The sequence below is a fragment of the Varanus komodoensis genome, unplaced genomic scaffold, assembly GCF_004798865.1.
Source record: "Varanus komodoensis strain SLA01 unplaced genomic scaffold, ASM479886v1 scaffold15, whole genome shotgun sequence".
NCBI classification, from domain to species: domain Eukaryota; kingdom Metazoa; phylum Chordata; class Lepidosauria; order Squamata; family Varanidae; genus Varanus; species Varanus komodoensis.
In genome coordinates this window covers 3,609,989-3,625,436 of record NW_025335440.1, presented here as the reverse complement: position 1 = coordinate 3,625,436, position 15,448 = coordinate 3,609,989, and the positions used below count along the sequence as shown (strand labels likewise).

The 15,448-nt window shown below is 49.7% G+C and overlaps 1 protein-coding gene across 1 annotated transcript in view; it reads right to left on the bottom strand.

The window, feature by feature from the left end:
• DLGAP3 (DLG associated protein 3) overlaps window positions 1-9,798 on the bottom strand; it is a 45,120-nt gene extending 35,322 nt beyond the window's left edge. Inside the window, exon 1 of the mRNA XM_044424998.1 lies at window positions 8,773-9,798. Coding sequence (XP_044280933.1) covers window positions 8,773-9,798 — 1,026 coding nt within the window. The remainder of the gene's footprint in view (window positions 1-8,772) is intronic.
• Between the last annotated feature and the right edge of the window lie 5,650 nt (window positions 9,799-15,448).

The window sequence follows — 15,448 nt, the reverse complement described above, 5'->3', positions numbered from 1 at the left end:
TGGAGATCGTCTCAGACCTGGTGTTGAGGACTCCCAGGATGTTGGTCCTGGGGGACCAAACTCCATGCCGAGACTGTTCTGACTGGGGTGGCTCAGGACTTCATGGCCTCCATGGTGGCCATGGGGCTGTCTTAACATGTCATAGGCCTGACCCATGAACGTGGACACACTCTGGACCTGGTTTTCTCGACGGGGCAGGAAGAGGGTGGTCAGAGGGTGAGGAATTTGTGTCTGACACCCCTGTCATGGTCAGATCACTTCCTTGTGCTTGAGAGCAACCTTTCCTTCTGTAAGAGTGTGAACCCGATTGTGTGGGTCCGCCCCCGGAGCCGGATGGATCCAGACGGATTCCTGAAGACCCTGGGGGAGTTTCTGGTTGACAAGACTGGTGCTCCTGTCGATGCTCTGGTCGTACTATGGAATGGGGAAATGACCAGGGCTATTGACACGATTGCTCCCAAGTGTCCTCTCCCACCGGGCAGAGCCCACTCTTCCCCTTGGTGTACACCTGAATTGCGGGCGATGAAGCGGGTTGGAAGACGTCTAGAGCGTAGGTGGAGGAAATCACGGGATGAATCTGACCAAACACACTTAAGAGCCCATTATTGGGCCTATGCTGTGGTGGTGAGGGTGGCGAAAAAGAAATTCTTCTCCGTTTCCATTGCCTCCTCCCAATGCCGTCTGGTGGAGCTTTTTTGGGTGGTACAAGGGCTGATTCATCCTAGTCCAAAGAAAGATCCTGTACCACCCTCAAAGGCCCGCTGTGATGATTTTGCCAAGCATTTTAGGGAGAAAATTGCTCAGATTCATCACAAGCTGGACTCCACTAGTGACTCAGAGGCTTCTGGGGAGATACCAATGTCGCCGTCTGGTCCAAAATTGATGGATGAGTTTCAGTTATTGCGGCCCGATGATGTGGACAAGGTGCTTGGATGAGTACATCCCGCCACTTGCCTATTGGATCCTTGCCCATCTTGGCCAATTAACAACGCCAAGCATGGGATAGGAACCTGGATCCTGGAAGTGGTTAACACCTCTCTGAGGGACTGCTGGGTACCTGTCCCTTTAAAGGAGGCGGTAGTCCGACCAGTCCTGAAGAAGGCTTCCCTGGATCCAGAGATGGCCACTAATTATAGACCAGTGGCCAACATCCCGTTTTTGGGCAAGGTGTTGGAGCGGGTGGTGGTGGGACAACTCCAAGCACTCTTGGATGAAACTGATTATCTGGACCCATTTCAGTCCAGCTTCAGACCCAGGTACAGTACTGAATCTGCCTTGGTCGCCCTGTATGGTGACCTGTGAAGGGAGAGAGACAGGGGGAGTGCGTCCCTGTTGGTTCTCCTGGACCTCTCAGAAGCTTTCGATACCATCAACCATGGTATCCTTCTGGATAGGTTAGCAGGATTGGGAGTTGGAGGCACTGCTTTGCAGTGGTTCCGCTCCTATCTCAACGGCCGATTCCAGAAGGTGATGCTGGGGGACTATGGCTCTGTGCCATGGCAGTTATGCCATGGAGTACCACAGGGATCCATTTTGTCCCCTTTGCTATTTAACATCTACATGAAACCGCTGGGAGAGGTCATTAGGAGGTGTGGGCTGAGGAATCATCAGTACGCTGATGATACCCAGCTCTACCTCTCGTTTTCCACCAATCCAGGTGAGGCAGTGGCTGTACTGAACTGGCGCCTGGCCGAGGTAATGGGCTGGATGAGGGCCAACAAACTGAAGCTCAATCCAGACAAGATGGAGGTCTTTTTGGTTGGCGGATCGGGCTTCAGGAAAGGGGACCTTGACCTTGTCCTGAATGGGGTTGCACTCCCTCTGAAGGACAAGGTCCGCAGCTTGGGAGTGCTCCTCGATCCAGAGCTTTTGCTGGAAGCTCAAGTATCAGCGGTGGTGAGGAACGCTTTCTTTCAGCTTCGGCTGATTCACCAGCTGCGTTCCTACCTGGAGAAAGACTGCCTGGCGACGGTGACACAAACATTGGTAACTTACTGACTAGACCTCTGTAACGTGCTCTACATGGGGCTGCCCTTGAAGACAGTCCGGATACTTCAATTGGTGCAAAACAGAGCTGCCAGGTTGCTGATGGGGACTGGGCATTGTGCTCACATAACTCCAGTCCTCCATCAGCTTCACTGGCTCCCCACTGAAGTCCAGGACCAATTCAAGGTGCTGGTTATCACCTATAAAGCTCTTAACGGCTTGGGTCCTCGTTACCTAAAGGAGCACTTGTGTCCATATCTGCCCTCCCGCCCCTTGAGATTGGTGGCAGAGGCCCTTCTCCGGGAGCCCTCCATGAAAGACTTTAGGAGGGTGAGTACCCGGAGGAGGGCTTTCTCTGCGGTAGCGCCCAATCTATGGAATGCGCTACCCCGAGAGGTCTGCCTGGTGCCATCATTATTTGCTTTTTGGCGCCAGACCAAGACCTTTTTATTTAAACATCATTTTAATTGTTAATATTATTTATTGATTTTATATTTTAGGCCAGGATGTCTCCAATTATACTGTTTTATATGGTTAATTGTGTATTTATTTATTTATTGTTGTGAGCCGCCCCGAGGCTTTGGCAAATGAGGCGGCATAGAAGTTTGCTAAATAAAATAATAAATTGACTGAACCAGAAGAACTGTGGACTGAAACCAGATATATTAATAGGAAAGAATGTAAAAAGACAATTCTGGAGGCAATAGCAAAAAAAATGCTTAGCTAGATAACAGAAGAAATACTCAAAATTGCTAAGGACAGGTGAGAAGCAAATGGTGATAGAAATAGGGTCAGAATCCTGAATGCGGAATTTCAGTGACTATCACATACAGACAAAAACCCTATTACAATGGTAAGTGTAAAGAAATAGGAGAGAAAAACAAAAGATGAAAAACAAGAGACCTCTTCCAGAAGACCCAAGAAATCAAAGCAAAATTCAAACCTAGATTAGGAATGCTGAAAGACCAATAAGGGAACAGACCATCTTACCAAGATAAAATAAAGAGTACAATATACATAAGAAGTAAACGGAAGAAATAAAAAGATGACAGATTCCTTTGAAGAGGGATCCTGTGTGGAAGAGTCTGCTATATTAGAAAGTGAAGTGAAGCTGCTCTGAAATCACATGGAAGGAATAAAGCACCCAGATTAAACAGGGTACCAAGAGAACTATTCCAAGCTGCAGAGAGCGAATCTGTCCAGATTGTAACATGGATATGTCAATAAATATGGAAAACAAAGCAATGGCACACAGACTGGAAACATTCGATATACATTCTAATCAAGAGATGCAGCAGAGTGCAGCAACTGTAGGACCATTATACCAATTTCCCATGCAAGCAAAGCGAGCCTCAAAGTGTTGCAACAGAGAATTTAATCCTATATGGAGTGAGTAAAGCCTGATGTTCAAATTGGGTTCTGAAAAGGAAGAGGAACTTGAGATCATATTGCAAATATATGTTGACTGCTGGAGTGCCCCCAAAAGTTCCAGAAGATCAGTCTATGCTTTCTATGCTACAGCAATCTTTTGACTGTGTGGATTGTGAGAAGCTGTGGATGGTCCTAAAAGAAATGGGTGTGCCTCAGCGCTTGATTGTCCTTATGTATATATCACTTGTATTGTGGGCAGAAATTCCTGTTAGGACAGGATGGGTACCCATAGGCAAAGGTGTCAGACAAAGGTGCATTTTAGCTCCCTATCTATCCAAAATGCATGCAGAACAGATAAAGAAAGCTGCATTATGCTCAGAGGAAGGAGGAGTGAACATTGGTGGAAGATGCATCAATAATTTAAGGTATGTGGATGGTCCTATATTGCTTGCAAAGTGGGCCAAGCAGCAGTGAACTGAAATGTCTCCTGATGAAAGACAGAAGAAAGTGCTAAAGCAGGACAGCAGCAGATCATGACTACAGAAGGATCATAGAACTTCAATGTCAGCAATGAAGAAATTGAAATGGTGAAAGATTTGCATCTCTGGATTCAATTACCAATTCAACAGGATACTGCAGCCAAGAAACTGGAAGAAGACTAAGACTTGGAAGGACAGCAAGGAAGGAAATAGAAAAGATCACGCAGTGTAAAAATGTTTCATTGGAGACCTGGACCAAGATTATCCACACTATTGCATTCTTGAAGATTATGTGTGGGTGTGAAAGCTAGACAGTGAATCAACCTGACAGGAGAAAATTGATGCATTTGAAACATGGGGGTGGGGGGGGGAGCTTTGCAAATACCCTGGACTGCAGAAAGACAAACAAGTGGCTCCTAGAGCAAATCAAGTCAAAACTTGGCCTGGAAGCAAAAATGATGAAACTGAAGCTTGTACTTTGGACACATCATAAGAAGGCAGAACTTTTTGTAGAATACAATCATGTTAGGGAAAGTCAAAGGCAGAAGAAGAAAAGGAAGGCCAAATAAAAGAAGGACAATAAAGGAAGCCACAGCCTTGAATTTGCAAGCACTAAACATTCATTCATAGGGTTGCTGTGAGTCACAGATGACTTAGCAGCAAATAACAACAACAAGGCAATTCAAGTTAATGACTTAGACAAAAGAAACATGCTCTGAGTCTCTTCAAAGTACAAAACAGGTAATTTTAAAGAGGGACTGGCTCCACTCAGCAGAGACAGCTATCTTCAGCTCTCTTCGTCCATGTATGACGGGACGCTTAGCAGCCCAGTTCTGATGATCTGCCTCCTCTGCCATGGGACCTTGTGGGGCTTGCCTGGTGTTGGTGCACAATGCCGGTACACAGTAGTCACTGCCAGGCGGTGGCCATTTTCATTTCCCACAGGGGTCTAAAGCAGGGGTCCTCGAAGTTTTCCACCAGGGGCCAGTGCTGGGTGCGGGCCGGAAAGGTGGGTGCGGGCTGGGGCAGGGGCGGGGCGCGAGGGGAGGCGAGGCGAGGCGAGGCGGGCGCACAAGGCAGCGGCTTGCTCGCTTGGAGATCATCGTTTTCTCCGGGTGAGCAAATCACTGCCTCCCTGCGCACCCTGGGGCGAGGTGGGCAGTGGTGGGCACGCACATGGGTGCGCGCGTGGCGGGTCCAAATGGGCATGGCTGGCCGGATCTGGCCCCTGGGCCATAGTTTTAGGACCCATGACCTAAAATGATGCCGTGCCTGAGGCATTGTGGGAAATTAAAATATGGCCATTGCTGATCAGATTGCTGGGTCGAAAGTGGGGGCATGTTGGTGCGTCCTGCAGGAAAGCGATGCCTCCAGGAGCTTTTCTAGTAGGCCCAGCGGGAGCAAGTGCAACGCGGCACCGCGCGTCTTGCTGGCTGGCAAACACTCTGGACAGCCATCGTCACTCTGAGGAGCTAGAAAGGGCTGGGTTCCAGTTCAGAGGTGCTCTTGGAAGCCACATTCCAGAAGTGGGCAGGGCCACAGTCTGAAGGGGCAGGGCCCAAAAAGCCCAAACTTCTAATCATATTTTAGTTCACAACTATTTCTGCCAGCAACTAAACCTCAGGACCAGGGAAATGCAGACTCTATTCCATCACTCGCTCATTGACAGAATCAGATTCTGTGCAGCTGTATGGATTTGTGCAAAAGACCCCGAGGGTGTGGAATGGGCTTCCACGAGAGGTCATTGAGGCCCCATCGGTGAGGGTGTTCAAGGACAGGCTAGACATGCACATGGTGGGCATGTCATGAGTGGACCCAGCTGGAGCCAGAGGTCAGACTAGATAGCCTGGGAGCCCCCTTCTAACTCGCCCTCTTTCTGTGCTTCTATGTTCTATGTTTCTAAATTTGCACTTCTGAAAACATGCAGATTGTCAAAATTAGTTTATAGACTAAATGTGTGTAAAATTACAGAAGGAAAACCAAAAGGTTCATGATTCTGAGGTTTTTCTCCATAGGTAAATGTGCAACCCCCTAAAAGCTGCTCTGTCAGAGAGAAACCCTGTTTTACTCCATGGACTTGTGGGTTTAATTGATACACTTTTCTTACAGTGTTTCTCATTTAGATAATTATTCAAATCCATTCCTGATGGGCTTTTGGTCAAGTTGGCTGTCAGAAATGGTCCCGGTGGCCTTGGTGGATGGCCTGCCCCAGGAGATGACCTGTTCCAGGGATGAGCCTGTCTTGAGCTTCCCAGACATTCCAGACTCTTTGGGTGTAATCGATCATGCTGTCCTTGGGGTGGAGGTGGGGGATTCTGCAGGAAAGGGCTAGGCGATGATCTACTTCAGTGGCTCTGCTCCATCCCAGAAGATAGAACCAGAAGGCTGTGCTGGGAGATCCCTGGTCTGCCCTCTGGTCTTTGGACTGTGGTTCCCAGTGTTCTACCTCCTCTCAGAAGCACATTGACTCCCAAATGAAACTACTAGGTGCAGCTGTCCAGATGTTGGTCTGGAATGTCATCTATATTTGGGCACTGTTTCATTTTGTTTTTTACAACAATGTCTGTTTTCATTGCTGATTAAAATGACTGCTTTTGTGTCCTTTTGAACTGAGTATTTTGAAATATAATCTATATATAATCAATATAATTGGTATATAAATTGAGCCACTTAGTCTAGCCTCAATTTTAAAAGCTTAGCAATCCAAGCTTGAGAAGTGGCATAGCTGCAAAGCACTATGCAGTTGAGTCAATGCTCTTCCATCAACCTGACATGGACTCCTCTTGGCTTCACCATCAAATAACACGGGCGGAGCAAGTTCTTTGCATGCCCACGGCCCAAGACCTGCTCTGGGTTAGAAGGAGAACGTGGTAAAGTCTTTCTGGTGGAGTCCCTCCTCTGCTGTTGGATGCCGGAGGGCTTACTCAGCAGTGATGCAGATGGAAACATCACTTTCAGGTGACTGAAGGCTGCCACTTGGATTTCCCACAATGGCCCAGGGTTATACAACACCAGGGGCATTGTGGGGAATTAAAATTAACTTGGTCCGTCCACCTTGGGGGTGGGGGGATATTAAAGGAGGCAAGGGCAGGCCTCAGTGGTGGGTCCAGCAGGGGAGGAACTGTGGTGCCAGCTGATCCCAATAGCCAAGAAGCTGCCAAGCCACCTTCAAATAAATGGCCCAGTGATGGAATGGAGAAGCTCTAGACTGGAAATTTAGACAACTGTTGCCAAAGATCGATGGCTTAAGGCAGCTTCATAGGATTTCAGGTCCAGGGTCAAATCTAGACCCCAGTTTTGCACAAATCTAAAACACACAACTGCAAAATTCAAAGTAGCCAGGACAGAGTGTATACTGATATATAGAGAGGTGGATACTTCCATGTTAAGTTCTACAGTGAGAACAATAAGAATATCCAAAATCCAGTGAGTCAGCCCTGCTTTCTGCAAATGCACACAAATTACACTAGAGGTGTGCAGTTCTTGGCTCAACATTTGCAGAAATCTTTCAAGCCATTTCACAGAAGCTGCCTCCTGCCCCCCCAACTCAGCCTGCTCTCAGCCATTGGATTGCAAATATGCCGAAAGTCTGCTGAGCTCAAAAGGAACAAGTTACTCAGTTGTCACATGTACCTACATGGCACTGGCTAGCTCCCAATGTTAGTCCTACCAAGAGTAGACCCATTTAAATGAACAGAACGCAGGTTAGACTAGCAGTGGATATAAGCTATGGTCTCAGGCATGATCCACGAGAACATTTCTCAACCTGATGACATCCAGATGTGTTGGACTTCACTCCCGGACTGTTGGGGAAGGATGTTCTGCAATTTGGCCTCAGGTTCCCCCTCTTATGGGAAGGCCCTTGCAGCCCAGGCTCAGTTGTGTGGCTGTTTCCCCACCTTGCATACTTGGTCCCTCGAGGTTTTCTTTCTCCCCTTTCCAGGGAGACAAGTCTTCGTGTGACCACCCGCCCCCAGCACACATCTTCTCTCTTGCCCTGGCCATGGCTTCCTCGTCATTAAGGAGACCATTGATCAGGCCTGAGACAAAGAAGGCAGCTTTCCTAATGATTTGTTTGGGCATTATTCGAGCAAGCGATAAGGCACTTGGAGGTGCCTCTGCACCTTGGGAAGCAGACACAGCCAGCTCTTCAGAGATCTTGGGCCTTTTAAACTCAACAGCTGCCTCGCTCGCTCGCTCGCTCGCTCGCTCGCTTTGTGCTTTTCTGTCAGGAGAGGCTATTATGCTCTTGACATTTCTCTAATCACCAACATCAAGGGGAATGGCTGCAGTGCATCATGGAAACATGGAGGAGAGCAAAGGCAATGCAGAGCAAATCTGCAAAGGGCGGCAGCTTTCTGAACCAGTGGGAAGGAGCTGTGGGAGAACTTCTGAACGAGGCCCCATCTCCAGGGCGGGCCTCGGCAAGATCAGCTGAGCTGCCAGAAAACTTCGCTCCTTCACACTGCATCTGGCCAGTGGGAAGGGACTTATTCCCAGTATGCCCCATTATTTCAATCCTCTAGAAAACTAACTTGCAGTTGTGGAACTGAATCCTTTAACTGGTTTGAGTCAGGGAACTGTCCCGTTGGAACTGGTGGTGCAGCCCATCAGGCTCAGGGTCAAAACTAGCTCTTCTGGGCTCCCAGTCCAGCCCTACAGGGATGCCCAGATAGATGACACCTGACCCTCCCTATCACAAGGGTCACTCCCGAGTTTTTCCAGTTTTTGTGACATTTTATCCTATTCTTAAAGGTTGAAATGGCACTGCTGGGGCATAACTATTGGCACGATGAGTTCCGAGCTGGGATTCTTGGCCCATCCCTTTTACCTTTGGTTCCGCCTTCTTTGTCTTTGGCCCCACTCACCACAGGCGTGTGACCCCCAAGTGTTTCCCTGCAAATTTGGTCCAGAATTCTAAAGTGGGACCTCTTACCTGAAGGTAATGGTAGGACCGGTCCTTGACCTTGGCCTCTTGGAGCATCAAGGCCTTCTCCGAGCCCCCTCCTGAGCTGGGGTAGGCCTCCCGTGCTTGGCTGACTGTCATGGTGTGCCAGGAGCTCCTCTTGAGGGTCTGGCCATCCAGGGACATGGACATCCCAGCACAGGCCAGGCACTTTCCTTCCCCACCTCCGCTCTTCAGGCTCTTCAAGGTCAAGTCTCTGAAGGCACTTTCTGGGGTGTCCGCGCAGTACTGGGTGGCTTGGTCCACGGCATGCTGCCTCCCGGACATCATGTAGCTGCTGTCACTATCCAAATTGTCGTCTGAGCTCCACCAGCCCATCATCTTGTTCCGGTGGCGAGACGAGGAAGAGGAGGAGTCTGGCTTGCGGTCTTTGCTTTTGCTGCGCTTGCCGTGGCGGGACTGGCGGTGGTGGTGGTGCGGGTGGTGGTGGTGGTACCCGGCCTCCCCTCCCCGGCCATCCATCTTGGTGCCGTTGTACTCCCGCTTGGAGGGCGCCTCCAGGGAGTGCGACTTGGCGAAGAGCTTCTGGACCGAGTGGACAAGGTGCCGGATGCGGCTGGGGCTCTCGCTGCGCGGCTGCTCCGCGCTGCTGGCCCGCTGGTACTGCAGGGTATGGAAGCCCTCGTGGTGCAGGGGCAGCTGCTTCTCGAACTGGTCGAGGAGCGTTGGGGGCAGCCGGTTGATCTTGCCAGAGGGGTGGGCTGCCGCCATGCACTCGTCGCAGGAGTCGTGCTGCTGCAGCATGTGGTGCATTCTAGGGAAGGTGCTGCTGCTGCTGGTGGTGGAGAGGGGCTCCGTTAGGCTGAGCAGGGGCTCAGCGGAGCTCCGGGATGGGCAGTAGCGGTCCAAGGAACAGGGCTCACTGGGGCTGAGGAGGTATGGCTGGCGAGGTTCCTGGCTGTGGTGGGCGAATTCCATCGGCTGGTCGCAGGCCTCTGGCACGCAGTGGCAGGGGTGTTCCCGTGATTGGCTGCGCCCCCCATGATAGCTCTTCATGGTGTCATAACCAGGCACATGGGATGCTCATCCTGCCATCCATCGGGGGCAGAGGACCACCACGCGGCACCTGCAAAAATCCCAACAACACCACCGGTGAGTTTGCAGTGAGGGAAGGGGCTGCAGTTCAGCGGCCGGGCAGAGGGTTCACTGAAGGGAAAAAAGGACCATCGGTCTGGCCCTTGCCCCTGGACAAGCTCCCCACAGGAAGCCCTGCAGAGCTGCGGTCAGGCAGTCTGGACACCCCTTAGATTAGTGGTGAGGAAACTCTGGCCAGCGTGCTCCAGGGGTCCCGGTCCGGCTCTTTGAGGTTCTGTGGCTGGCCCTGCCCTCTGCCCTGGTTCCCTCTCCCTTATCTCAGCCACTAGTTGTTTGCTTGTTTCCTGGCTTTGCCCCTGCTTCCCAAAAATTGTAGCCCCAACCATTTTAAGACTGCAGAGGGAATGGGCTTACCCAAATCCAAACATCCCCAATTGGAAGGCTTAGCTGCCCAAGCAATGAACCTGCCACCACGGTCCTCTTGCACATGGAAAAACCCTCGCATGCCAGGCTGTATAACTCATCCGCCACATCCCACTTCTGATTTTCCCCATCCACATGACTCTCACACTTCCTGGACTCCTCCAGCTTGCAATCCTGATATGCCAAGCTCTGGTCTGACTCTGCAGTGTGTCCCTGCAGAAGAACTGGGTGGCCAGCTTTAATTTCCAAGATGTATTTGAATGGGACCAGAGCCTGACAAGTGAGGGCAGGGCATGGCTGCTGTCTGAGTGGAAAACAGTGCGATGTGGCTGGAGCCTTATTTAATCCGGCCACGAAATTTATGCCCTGCTTTTTTTCCTGCAAAGCAACCTGCTTGGTTCTCTTCATTCTTTGCTCACAACAACCCTACAAAGTAGAATAGGCTGGGGATCCATGGCTGGCCCAAATTCACCCAATGGATTTCGTGGCCAAGTGGGCCCTAGAACCCAGATCTCCCAAGTCCTAGTTCAGCATTCTTACCACTACACCAAACTGGCTCACCATAATGGTTGCAACATAGTTGGTCACAGGTGATGCTAGAGCATAATTTTTACAGGGGACTCAGGGTTGGAAACCACTAAGCAGGAAATTCCTGCACTTGAAGATAGACGTTGACCAATCTAGCTGTGAGTGAGAGATTTGTGTTAGTACTTTCCCCTCCTGCGATAAAATGATATGGTAGCCATTGAGTAGAAGCTGAACTGCTTTTAAGCCACCGCAGAAAGTTTTTCCTTTCATCACTTCAATTTTTCTTTAAAAAAGTAGGAAGAAAGTATAGTTTCATTTTTAGCTGTTCATAAAAAATGCAAGAATGAATGAAGGGAGGAAGGAAGGAAAAAAAGACAGTGGAGACCAGAGGAAAAGAAAAAAGGCCAGGGGAGGGGAGAGTACAGCCCTTCTAAGAAGGAGAGGCACAAGGTCACTCCATTCCTGGAGTGGATTTATTGGGGCTTCACGCACACCAGCTCCTCCGAGCCACAAATCACACTTTAATTATTCATAAATCTATAACTGCAGCATTCAAAACAGGAGGGGAAGCAACTGCGGCATTGCGCACTCTTGTCTGTTAAAGGTGGACAGGATGTTTCCAGGGCTGTGAATCAAGCACCCAGGTCAGGGACCTCAGCACCTCATGCCCTCGTAAACAGGCATGGGAGATCAAGCCACTCCAAGTCTTCTCTCCCTTCCACCTCACCCCTGTTAGAGCAGCAGCGCTCTGAGACCTCTTGAAACAGCACTGGGAGCAAATAGCAAGCCAGCTTCTGCCCACCTGGTGCCATATAGGTGGGCTGGGCTATAACCCCCACCATGCACAAGCCAGCAGGGCTTCTCTGCTGGGGAGAGTTGTAGTCCAACAAAACTGCATCAGGCTACAATTCTCATCATCCACCAGATGGCATAGGATACTGGTGGCAGCAGCAATGACAGGAGCTGATGTCCAACCCATATGGAAGGCACTGGATTAGGGAAGGCTGTGCTGTACCACTGTAACACACACACACACACACACACACACACACACACACACACAGAGGGGGAGAGAGAGAGAGAGAGAGATTTTCATCAATCAGTCTTCGCTTATTGTGGATTGCTCGTCCTCATTTTTGGATCCTGAATATAGCCTAAGTGCCGGGCAACACATGTTGATCCGCAAGCTATATTTAGGTTCCTAGAATGGCCACCCACTTTTTAAGACATTTGGATGGCTGGAAGCAAGTTGCTGATTAGGAAAGCATTGTCCAACTTTCGCAATGAGGCAAGTGTCTCGTTGAGGGTTGGCCCTAGCAGTAGCCACAGCGAGGCAATGCCTCAGGCAGCACATGCTCAGAGGTGGCAGCAAGGTGCAGAAGGAGACCTCCGTGCCGTGAGAGCTGGCCAGCGCTCGAAGTTAGCCTTTTCTCTTCATGGGCTGTGGCAGATGCTGCACCACCCTCAGTGTTGAAGACGGAGGCATCTACCAGCCAGCTGGCTTTTGTGCATGGAATGGGAGAGGTGCCAGCTCATTCTTTGCCTCAGGCAGCAAGATGGCCTGGCTAGCTCTGGTCTGGATCAAATTGGCCTTAACTGTCACTGAGCCACAAACTCCAGCACACATCTTTCCTGCCTTCTCTTCTCCTGAGGTTGCCAGTCTTTGATTTCAGAAGTGAATCCCAAAGAACAGTCCTGTTCAATTGCAGGTAGGGCCAGGATGAATCTAGAAAGTCAGGGCTGAATTGCGCAGAATGGGTCGGAGCCTGTCAAAGCCCTGCTGGTTTGGGTGTGGCCTGACGCAGTCTGTCAAGGCAAGAGGGAGGAGCCCAGATGGTGAGAAAAGTGAATGGCATCCGCTGACTTATGGGGAAAATGGTCAGTCATTTATTTTGCTTTTGGTTTCTGAGACCATCTTTAGGCAACAGATCTCCAGCCCAGGACCAATTCCAGCCTATCTAGTTCCTAATACAGCAGTCTGGTGTTTCCCGGCTTTTGTGTACTCCCCTGCCCATTCTAAAAGGTTGAAATGCCTCCTCTAAAGCTCAGCTACTGGGACTTAAAATATGCTGGTATTTTGGCTTGGCCCCTTATGCTTTTGGCCCCTCCAACCACTAAAATATGGCCTCTCTGAGCTTCAAAATGGTATTCAGCTTTTGGGCTGAAAAAGACTCCACATGGCTATTTTGCACAGTATCTTTTGTGTAAGTAACTCCATTTTGCCATGCATTTTCCCTATTCTGGAATTGACTTCTTTTGCTTATGCATGTTTTGGATGGAGTCCAGCAACCATGAGCTTTTCAGAGTCAGACTGAGAGAGAGCTGTTCCCAGGGAGGTTTATGAGGACAGAGCTGAAGGGTGGTCTTCCAAGTCCACAATCATAATTGTGTGGTCTGCATGACACTGTTTTTCCAATATGGCATTGTTCAGCCCAGCAGCAGAGACTCACCTCTGGATGGGATTGAAATGTGACTGCCAGCACAGCAGAATCTGATCAGGTTGAAGGCAACATTACAAGCTCTCTATGAACTGACCAGAGGCCATGCCAGGCATAGGGAACCAGAGACCTGGGCATCAAATCCAGCCTTCTGTGGTTCCAGTCTGGCTTGCCTGATTTCCACAGATGGCCACATCTCCCCTAAACCAGGACCACATCCCTCTTTCTCCTGACCAGTGATCTTTTTGTGGCTTCCTAACTTTTCTGCAGACCTCCTCATTCCATTCTAAAAAGTCAAATGCCCTTCCAAGGGTTTGTGCAGGTAGTAAGAGCTTTAAGCTACAATATGGTGGTTTTTCAGCCCCACCACATCCACAACAGGGATGTAGCCCCCAAGATCTTGAAAAAAGACCTTCGTCAAATTCCATTTGGAATTTGGTTCTCATGTTTAAAGCGGTTCTGCACCTCTGCTTTATGCATTTGTTCTGGCTGCAACATTGGGGTGAGCTTGGCCTCCAACTGGCATCTGCTTAGGCTGGCTTCTCATGGAGCAGAATCAGATGATGGAGTTCTGAGGTATGTAAATGGATTTGGACACCTAAAAAGGCAGGTAAGGGATCTCATTCTTTTGGTTAGTTACTTCTCTATTTCCGGGATGTCTGGTGCTATTATTTTCCCACATGGGGAGCATATGAAGTGTTCCAGTCTGAGTTGAGGGGCTACCCTTCCACCTCACAAGGACTCTGCCAGCAATTTCTGCTGTGAGTGTAACATACAGTATAGGCTGCATTGCTACAATTCAATGGGACAGGCTGGAACTCGGTGGAGAGCGGATGCTCCCGTACAACAGACCGCAGCTCCACGCCTTCTTCACCCAGAGGGGGCTGGGAAAGGCTCTTTGCCAAAACTCCAGGAACCTGATGCCAGTCACTGTAGGCCAGAGGCGAGGAATCTGTGGACTGCTGCATGTTCTTGGGCTGCAGCTTTCATTTTCCCCAACTATTGACCGTGCTGGATATGGCTGATAGAAAAATGGTGTCTGGGACTTGGAGGGCTGAAATATTTGGGTTGGCCTCTGCCATGGCATGTGCTTAGGTCTGCTGAGCATGGGTGAGGTTTGGGTTACACAATTCCACTATCCAACGGCTCTTTACCAAGGTTTTAAAGCAGACAGCCTTCTCGGGGAAACAGTTCAGCACCAAGGACAGTTCCATGGAAGGGTGTCCTTCTGTTGCTCCAGCAAACAGGAGCTTAAGTCTGAGCCCTAACTGCATGCATGGGTGTGGTGGCTCCCTTTAGGTTGGCTCATCCCAGCTCCACACTGACTGAGGCCTTTTCCTTTAAAGGGACTTAGACGGTTTTCGCATTCTCAGGCTGCACTGACATTGTGGTCATGGCTAGAGTCCTGTGAGAGCAATGAGGCTTCCTCTGGTCAGAGGAGGACTGGATTCTGGAGTCTTCCTGGTAAAGTGATTGCAAAAGAGAAGGAAGTCTCATGATGCCTTTCTATAGCCATGCCCTCTTCTTCTGAGGATAAGGGTTTGAGATCAGGGTTGCTATATCTGGAGCCACAAGGTCCCCATCCTCATCTCTGTACTGAGACTGATGGACCAGTGATCTCACTCATAAATTGTAAGGGAGTCCGGAAGAGCTTCACGCAGTACTGGTGCTGGAAGCCAGAAGAGCTTTTCTGCTCCAACAAGCAGGAGACCGAGACTGAGCCTTAAGCAGGAGGCCTGCGCACTGACATAATACTGCCTGAAGCCTGTATTATGATAGACTCTTTTGCCTTTGGGTCCACACACCACTGGAATGCAGCCCTTGAGAGCTTCTCCAAACTGGAATGTGGCCTTTGGATTCCCATACTTGCCTTGTGTCAAATGATGGGCTGTCCCAGGATCCCTTGCAGCAGAGCATGGGACTCATCCATATCTAGATTTCCACTCATCCATTTTTATCTCAGTGGGAGAAGGAACTTATTGAGCCCAATTTGGCCAATTCTGATCAAAATTCACCTGAAATGAAAGTCCAGCATGGACAGGATGCAGTGCACCTTCCTGCCATATCTCTGTTAAAGCTGAGCTTGTCTGAAAAAGGAACTAGCAACCCTAATTACATGCTAATAGGGTTGAACACACAGGGACACTGATGAGCTAAGCACTAAAAGCCCTAGGCCAGGATGAACAAATTGGTCTGTTTTGCTATCTCCCATATTTACATTT